The sequence below is a fragment of the Ostrinia nubilalis genome, chromosome 8, assembly GCF_963855985.1.
Source record: "Ostrinia nubilalis chromosome 8, ilOstNubi1.1, whole genome shotgun sequence".
Lineage (NCBI taxonomy): Eukaryota > Metazoa > Arthropoda > Insecta > Lepidoptera > Crambidae > Ostrinia > Ostrinia nubilalis.
The window spans coordinates 11,574,195-11,584,106 of NC_087095.1; the positions used below are offsets into that span (position 1 = coordinate 11,574,195).

The window sequence follows — 9,912 nt, forward strand, 5'->3', positions numbered from 1 at the left end:
ATCGTCGGTCCACCTAGTGTCAAGTGCTCCATAAAAGACAAGCAAGATATAACTACTTTTACAACTCTAAAAACGGTGCCGAATGCCAAAATGCTCCGTGAAAAAATACAAAATATACTTTTAAAACTCTAAAAACGATAGGGTGTTATACGATATTTCTCTATCATTTCTATCGTCCTCTTTTGAATACTGGAAACATTAGTTGTTACTATTTTCAACATGCGCGTTGCGTATACTTTTGAGTAATTTTTCGGCCGCGATTAAGCACGTGCTGTCACATCTAGAGTAATTAACCTCGTTGGAGATAAGCCTTAACACTGCGAATGTGTCGCCGCAAAGCCCCACTGAGGTGGGCAGACACTGTTCTGTAAATCAGGCCCGCCAGATTTATGCACAAATAAAACGGACGGAATTATATCAAGTTAACGCTGCGACGCGCGCGCGAATTACTTTAAGCGACACATCGATGGTTGTTAACGCTTGTTAATTGCTTTGAATGTTCTTTATACTAGCAAAGAAATGACGTCATTGCTCAGAAGTAACGTCATTGCGTGACGTCTTTCCTTTGCAAAAGTTATGGTAGAGCCCAGAAGAGTCGCGTTTTGACCACTTTCAAAAAGATGTCAATTGGTATAGGTCGCATAATGAAAATTGAGGCGAATACATATTCACACTGATGTGAAATTTGAATACAGAACACGAAAATCAGTCAAAATACGCAAGACGTTAGTGTGACAATAGTAATACAGATACAAATCTTTGCTTGTGTTGATCGCCTCAACTCTTGCTACGCGAACTTTGTAACTGTCCTGATAAAATTTTCCTCAAACTAACAGACAAATAAGTTCTCTAAATAAAGTTTTACATTAGAAGATAAATTCCAAAATAAACACTGCGTAACTGTTTCAATATAACGTTTACCTTACTCCAAAGCGCTACAATCATTATCGATGCAGACTCATTAGCGAATTTGCTAATTAACATCTTTGTACAACATAATTAATAATGCTTCCCGATGATGCGGATGTTTAATGAAACACAACTTATAGAGCGATTTGGATAATCCAACCTAAAACAGCGAAGTAAATAATGCTACCAAGTCAACAAAGCAATCCCACAAATGAAAATAATTATCCTGGGACGGAAAATTGATCACTTGAGGAAACCAAACATGTGTAGGAACGAGCAGGTAAGTAGGGGAGACCGAGGAGAATCGTAACGGAGACTTGTGACATTGTCGATTTAAGTTGTCACAAAAACACGAACTGTTACGAGCTCGCTAGTACATATTTGATAAGTTTCAAAAAATCGACAATGTCACAACTCCCTTCTATTACTTCCCTCATTCTCCCAGATAATATAACGACTATTATGTTTTGAGATTATTTGCAACCTTATCTATAATGTTAGTTTAGATGAGTCTGTCCAGGATACCACGCTCACTTCAAAAGACCCAGGTACGACAGCTAAAGTAAGTTATCAAGTAATCTGTGACAGAATACTTGATCTCAATCATTTTTTTCAATAAAAAATAAATTTGAGATGGATTATTTAGTCTTCATTCATTCGTTCGTTTCAACTAAATGACTAACTGCTGGACGAAGGCCTCCCCCAAGGATTTCCATAATGACCAGTCCTACGCTGCCCGCATCCAGGTTTAAAAATAAGCTTAGGGTGGTTTTAATATAAATACCAGTTTTCTAATTGTTACACATTGTAACTGTTTGTGTAACCAAAAAGTACAATTGAAAGCGGTTTAGATAAATGGGACCATTAAGTAGGATTGATTTAATGAACCCGAAATGAAACCGTGTATCGATTACCAGTGGGACCACAGTGATCGAATATACTCGTACATCTCGGATAGATTAGAACCGCACTGGCTCGCGGCCACGAATTGAGCGCCAGTGTTATTTAAAAGCAAACCCAATTCAATTCAATTTAATGTATACTAATATTATAAAGCTGAAGAGTTTGTTTGCTTGACGTTCTAATCTCAGGAGCTACTGGTCCGATTTTAAAAAATCTTTCAGTGTTAGATAGCCCATTTATCTAGATTTCATCAACTATGACAAGTAACTATTCCACGCAGACGAAGTCGCAGGCAAAAGCTAGTAATCATATGGCTCTATCATAAAAAAATATAATTACCTATGTAAATCAAAATAATCAAATTCAAACGTATACGCGAATCTCTTCGAAAAAGGTGTCAATAAGTAGAAAATTTACCATCGCAACTTAGAGAGAGATTTATCGAAGTAGATCGCTAGTCTTCTTCAAATTTAATTAAATCAGTCCTTTAATTACGAAGCAGTAAAACTTTTGACACCTAACCTTATCTTAATTAAGTATATCTCAGGCAGTTGAAATGAAAATACATGTTTAAATATAAAATCTCATGTCTTTTACTTCAACATCTAAGTACTACGTACTACAGCTATTAATTGACCATAACGTCGAAAATATTACAATTTAATTGTAACAGTTTTCGCTCACCTTCATCTTGTAAAAAAAATACAGATATAAATAAACCAACAAAGCAGTCCCTCTTAAAATGCAAAATTTAGTATAAAACTGCATACATTTTGCATGACATCGAGTTTTCTTCGTACATATTAATTAATAATTTATTCACATTATCATTTTTCGCGCGTGACATTCTTTGCAAAACATAAACATGACCTTAATAACGTACTTAAAACAACCTTGATATTTACAAACATTTAGTAGTTTCACTACTTCAACAATAATTATAACATAACTTGAGCCCTGAACAGCATTTAGCTATAACAAAATAATAAATAAACAGTCTAAAATTATAATTTGCTATTATTGTTCAGTGAGAATTTTACTAGTCTTTCAGATTCAGCCCATAGTCTCTTGGCTTCTTTGGAATCTAGCGATAGCTTAGAAGGTTTGATGTCCCGACAGTCACTGAAGTATTTTCCACTAACTTCACGGACTTCAGGAGACACTGCTAAATATATTGAGGTCTGAGCTGCCTCCCAAGGAGTTTTATACATGCATCCAATACTTTTCTCAACTAAGTTGCGAATAATGTCACTAGGAATGTTCCTAAATATATTAGTGGCTGCCACACCAGGGTGTAAAGCATTCACAGTCACACCAGTGTCTTTCAATCTCTCGCTAAGTTCTAAAGTCATCAAGTTAAGAAACAGTTTGCTGTTAGCGTACACCAGATAATCACTCCAATATTTCTCCATGTTCAAATTTTCAAAGTCCAATTCACCGTACTTGTGTATCAGTGATGACACATTGATAATGCGGCTAGGCGCTGATGATCTGAGCAGAGGCAGCAATAAACACGTGAGTAGAAACGGTGCAAAGTAATTGACTTGCATTCCTATATGAATGCCGTCCTCCGTCTTGAAGTTCCCGAGGCCGCCGGCCCCCGCATTGTTGATTAGCACGTCGAGTCGTCTCTCTGTTTTAATGATGTGCTCACAGAATTCCTTGACAGATCGCAGCGACGCTAAATTTAGCTGTTTGAAATGCACATCCGTGTTGCCGGTGTCCCGCACTATCTCCTGCACGGCTTCCGTCGCCCTGCGCACGCTGCGACAGGCCAGTATCACTCGCGCGCCGCGATTCGCCAAATCTTTCGCTGTCTCCAACCCGATCCCGCAGTTCCCGCCCGTCACTATCACCACTTTCCCGACCATGTGCGCACTCGACCTGCATACCCCGCATGTCAACTTCTGATAAATCTTTATCACAACAACGAGCAGTCCCGTGACCGCCACCAGTATACTCCAAAAAAACATGGTTCCGCGTTATTATTACAGCGTCGGCTAAGCGAGCACACGCGGAATGATTACAATTTAGTATTTCCAATGTATAATGAGTAAAACAGAAAGATCACACGTCTGGATAGTATTGATAAGCCACGGATTGCACTTGGTCTATCAGTTGAGAGCCGCGTGTTATCGCTGAGATAAGTATTGTTCGATGTTTACATTTTTTGGTCGCGTAAAGTTACGTTCGCCTAGCTCTAGTCCGGCGAGACACTACTTGTTGGCAGCATGCGCACGCGTCGCGTCGCTCGGTTGACGGCGTTGCGTAACGCGTGGACCATTGAATACCGTTCTAAACCGAAGCAACCTTGAATTAAAATAAAAAAAAAAACTAGGAATAGTTACGTCTACTTCGCGTTTTGATCTGCGTCAGTTTATAATTTCTCGTGGCGTATTTTACACTTCAGCATTTATCGATTTTCTGTATAGCTACTATCATAATTAATTTTTGCGGAGTCATACCTAACGATTAGATTAGGAATACAATCTTTTGAGGCTCACTTATCCATGTCAATACACAGAAAGTAGGATACCTTTGCATGTCCGTGTGTGTCCGATTACCCGTTCCAGTCTATAAACAACACACGCACACTACTTGTGAAACTAGAAAGTCATTGGAATGATTTCTAATTAATTGAACTGCAGTTTAATTAATACTGCGCATCACGTGCAATTAAAAAGTCACCTGGTTGTAACTAAAGAAACAAAAATGCTTATTTGTGAAACATTTTAATTGTATTATCGAAAACAAAAACAATATCGTCAAATTATGTCATATTTATTAATGATGTAATAAGTATTACAGTAAATTAAAAGTAAGCTAATTCACACCTTCTTACGTACGTACAAAAGATACTCAATTAGTTGCTCTACATAGAGTTCAATTATTCATTCGTAGTTTTAAAATTTCAGTAAAGGTAGCATTAATGTCGACTTTAATTTAAACTCTCAATTTAACAGGTATATTATTTACAAGAAAAACCCTACGAGTGAAATAACAGAGCAGTTTGTTAGTAGAGTAGTTCTTATACCAATTAGCAACGCTAAAATGGCCACCGCAAGTAATTTGTAGTAGGATTGCCCATTAAATCATTTATGTAACGATGTCATTTAAACCCTACAGTTGCCTTGAAATTACTGAGATATTATGAGATAAATGGAAAGCATTAAAATAAAGTGCTGTATCTAACATCAGCGTAACAACACATAATATAAAAACTGATGCATCACCCATTACATTAATTAATGCTACAGTAATCTTGATCCTCTTATCTGATTCCCAAGTTTCAAGGTTGCTAGTTCCAACTCAAACGCTGGACTCGGATCAACTTCCCGAGTTTGATAGTGACTTTTTTCCAGGAAATGAAAGCCTAACGTTTGTTTTATTCATTATTTTTTCTCAGGTACACTTTTAAATGGTAAGTTTATTGTGCTTATCGTAAACAAAACTTAATTTCTTACATATTTTTAAATTTTTAGATTGATGATGATTCACTACCAACATTATCTTTAGTTGTGTTATGCTGTTATAAAATTGCAGCTCTCCTTTTCCCGTTAATTTTATTAATGGTTTCTAATATTATAATGGGCCTCAGAGTGTTATCAATCAAGTTGTAAGACTATTTATAGGACACCGTTATTAAACGTCCGCAAACGTCTACATTTCACGGGCAACCTAGAATATCTTAATAAAGTCGGTTTAAATTCATGTTAATCACTCAGTAATTCCTTTATTGCTTTCAGACACAATTACCTTCAAATTATAGATTTAGGTTTCGCTTTTGAAAAAAATAATAATTTCGCAGATTTTTATTGCAGGTGTTATAGAATACTTAGGCAGCTAATAACATTTATTAGCTGGAATTATAAAATCGTTATTAAAAGCATTTACGGCTTATCTTGTTAGTATCTTACACAACTGTTGCTGTAATAATTTATCTAACAAAATTCAATTGATAAGGAAATGTTAATGATAAGATAGTACAATCAGAAGGAGATTAAATGAAGGCTTTTAATAGGGTTCCGTAGTAAAACAACGAAGAGCTCTTATTTATAGTTTCGCCAAGTCCGTCCATCTACAGCGGTTTAACTCAGCTTAATCACGCCAACAAAGCTGTGAAAAAACGTTGGATATCTTTACGTAAAGCAGCCATGATTTTTTTGTATCATAGTTCTTATTTGGTCTTTCAAAATATATAATATATAATATCTTTGGACAATCTCACACAGCGCTATCTAGCCCCAAAGTAAGCAATTAATATGCTTGTGTTATGGGTGCTAGCTTAACGGATATACTATTTATATACTTTTTTTTTTAATACATACATATTATACATATTTGGGGCATAAAATATTTGGGGCATCTTGTAATAATATCCTATGACATTTTATATTACTTTCAATCTTTCAAATATTACTTAGACTTACGTTAGGATTAGTTGTTCCCGTTCGCAATACAAATGCATTAAAGGGAATATTTTCGCTTACACGACACGGGTCGTTGCGTCATTCATACCTCCTCAATAAATTTCCCTGTCATTAAACACAGTAAAACCTGCTCTACCATACGTGTTGCTTTTCCCAGTCAAATCGAGGCAGTGAAATTGTAACCTTGTTTAAAATTAAGGTGGTCTTTAATAACACCGTCCGCCATGCTCTCGCCGTAATGAGATCGTTTGATGTGATCTGACGCGACAAATTGCTTGGCAATACAAGGCGGGCCATGCCGCCGCCTTGGACTACGGTTCTCAATGTGTTGAAAACACTCCAGCCCCCCTGTAAATGCTTTAGTAAAGTTATCTGTTAATCCCCATATGAGTCCAGTCTAGATGAACGACAAGCTCCTTCTAGCTGTGGTACTAGCAATTTACATGATGTTTAACGCAACAAATTGCTTGGCAATACAAGGCGGGCCATGCCACATGCCGCCGCCTTGGACTATGGTTCTCAATGTGTTTAAAACACTCCAGGGGGGTCCAGTCAGGAACGGGAGGTGGGAATAGTCCCGTTAACAGTATCTAGGAAGGGATACGATGTCAGATGCGACAAATTGCTTGGCAATACAAGGCGGGCCATGCCGCCGCCTTGGACTATGGTTCTCAATGTATTGAAAACACAGCCCCCGTGGAAAAAGTTTAGTAAAGACATCTGTTAATCCCTTCCTATATGAGTCCAGTCTAGACGAAGGACAAACTCCTAGTAGTACTAGCTGTGTACTAGCAATATACATGGTGTTTAACGTGGCAAATTGCTTGGCAGTACAAGGCGGGCCATGCCGCCGCTTTGGACTGTGGTTCTCAATGTGTTTGAAACACTCCAGAAGGGTCCAGCCCACTTACACTCTGAACCTCAATTTCGTAGTTTTAAAATACTCCAGGGGGTAAACACAGCTGCGAATCCCAAAATGATAGGCCACTATGCCTGTCGTGATAAATTGCGCCACGCGTCTCCAACTTGCTGACCACCACGCATCCAGGCACTTCCCACGACCTTCACCAGATCGTCGGTCCACCTAGTGGTAGGCCTGCCCACGCTACGTCTTCATTTCATTCATGTCTAGGGTCTAAATAATCTAGATGGACAAGATTCAGAGAAGACAGTGGGAGATCCTGAAAACATTGGGAACCTCTGTCTTAAATGACGGCGATACGTCTGAAGGGAACTGGGTTAATACAGTTTCAACCTCAAAGGAGATTCGACGCACTCGTAATTGCTTATTACGTCATTTTTGGGAGTCCCGTCCTTTCCTTGGTAATTAGCTCAGCACTGCTTGCAGTCTATCGTGAACCCAAGTAGGTATCATGTGATGAAGGTTAGAGGTAATCGTAGGTAACATACATGAAACCTACGTGAAATTCTACCTACTTTGTTGATAAAGAACCCGTTTAGTTGAAAGTAATTACATTTGTATTATTTCCTCTAGTTTATGACGCTGTTACGATGTACTTATTTCAATAACAACGGCAATAACATAGATTTTATATTTTTAAGCATTGCCCTAGCAAACTGCTTACTAATCTAAATATATATAACTCAAAGGAGACTGACTGACTGACTGACTGATTGATTGGCTGACTGACTGACTGACTGACTGACAACGCACAGCCCAAACCACTGGACGGATCGGGCTGAAATTTGGCATGCAGATAGATGTTATGACGTAGGCATCCGCTTAGAAAGGATTTTACGTAACTCCACCCATAAGGGGGTAAAACGGGATCCTTGCGTACGAAGTCGCGGGCGGCCGCTAGTTAGAAATACAATAGCAGTTAATGGTGAAGTACAAAATTAACTCGAAATATAATATTAATATTCAAGCAGATGTACATGTTACACGTCAAAACCAAAAATAATTTGAGTAGTTAAACTTTTATACCCCAACATAATACCAACGGCATCAAAATTAGAGTAATAAATACATAAGTAAGTGTTGTAGGCAGGAATACATATTATAATAACAAGGATACACCCCTATAGCAGCAACAACAACTTTACACTTATCATTTGTCAAAATTTGACTGACACCTCCAAAACGGAACCATGGAAAACCATTAACTGTAGTGATGCTGACACTGAAAGTGATACCATTATCATTCGGTTAAACTGAACGTTGAAGATTCTACGTAAAATATAAGTAAATAATAATAAATAAATAATAAATTTATTTATTTCGACCACAACAGAGTACATCGTAAAGTAACGGCCGATGTTTTCTTGCTTAAAAAGATGTAGGTACGTGGGTCTGGTACCGGCTGGATTTGCTGTAACCTTTATAACAATTTCATGCTGGCTCTACACTACTCACTTAACTACTCTATCTGGTCTGAAATGCATATTTTATGTTTTAATTTAACAGTTTGCCCGTGGATTCTGAACTAAATATTATGATCACTCGTTAAAAATAGAATGCTCGTTAACACCACTTCGATGCTTTCCGCCTGGCAGTGCTGCGACAGCAAATGTGATGGTTCGCGCTTTGATAAATTTTGCTAGTCCATTTCATGAGGACAGTGACGATGGAAACCATGATGATACTCAATAGGCGCACAGACTACCATCTATTTGGCCGTGTCATCCGAAGTGAAGAATGTTAGCGGGAAATATACTTCTTCGACTGCCGCGAAAAGCCTACAACAGAAACAGCTCGAAACTCTGAAACAGGTCGGAAATTGTGGGAGATCTCGGAAAAATTAGTGCAGATTCACTAACCATATTTTATGCCATGGATGGTTAGTTAATATTATGTACCTATTTGTCAGAGAACTTCAATTCTATCCCTGGTTGAATTCTGGTTTCAATTGTTATTTTTATTATAAGGGGTTTTGAGTTACTTAGAATTTAAATCTTCTGTTTATGTATCTTACCTAAGTTTCTGTATGTTTTTACCATCTGCACTGTTACCTAAGCAGTAATTTATTCATTTACTTTTGTAATCCGAAGATAGCGTTGTGTTGTGGGCTACATTACTATTAATTTGTCATGTATGTTTCTAATACAACATACCTACTATATATGCTGTTTTGTAGTCGTTTTAATTATTATTAATTTCTCAAGCTAAATTATTTTATCTATAGATTTTATCAATCTTCCTTGTGTATGTTCCGTAACACAGAATCACGCTTGTCAGGCGTGTTGGAGATCGCAGTTTAAAATTAATGTTTATCAGAGGGCACTACTATAGTCTTTTTCACCTAAGATGATCCGTATGACACTTCAAGGTTATCCATATTACGCATACTACATATGCAGAATATTTTTGAAAAAATATTTGTATTTTATTAGCAATATAATAAAAAAAAATTAACTACTTTTCTTGAAATATATACTAAAATCTGAGTCTATTGATTAATATTTTAATTAAATACGATGTAAAAATATTTTTTATTTAATGTACGCAATGTGTGAAACGGAATAGATGACCACCACCGTCGACGCACGATTACCGCGTAGTCTTAGATAATTTTCTGTAATTAGGCTGGCGAGAATTACAGCACCTATTTTTTATACAGTCCACTATTTTATTTATACTAATATTCGTTAGGACCCTAACAATGGTCCTTCGAGCCGGAGTCCATGCATTATTGAGGCCAAGATCATT

At 37.2% G+C, this 9,912-nt stretch overlaps 1 protein-coding gene across 1 annotated transcript; it reads right to left on the bottom strand.

Annotated features, from left to right (window-relative positions):
* Positions 1 to 2,381: 2,381 nt before the first annotated feature.
* On the bottom strand, positions 2,382 to 4,113 carry LOC135074208 (retinol dehydrogenase 13-like). The gene has a single exon (XM_063968509.1). It carries the CDS (start codon positions 3,783 to 3,785, stop codon positions 2,817 to 2,819), a length of 969 nt encoding a protein of 322 aa, XP_063824579.1. The 5' UTR covers positions 3,786 to 4,113; the 3' UTR covers positions 2,382 to 2,816.
* Positions 4,114 to 9,912: the final 5,799 nt, after the last annotated feature.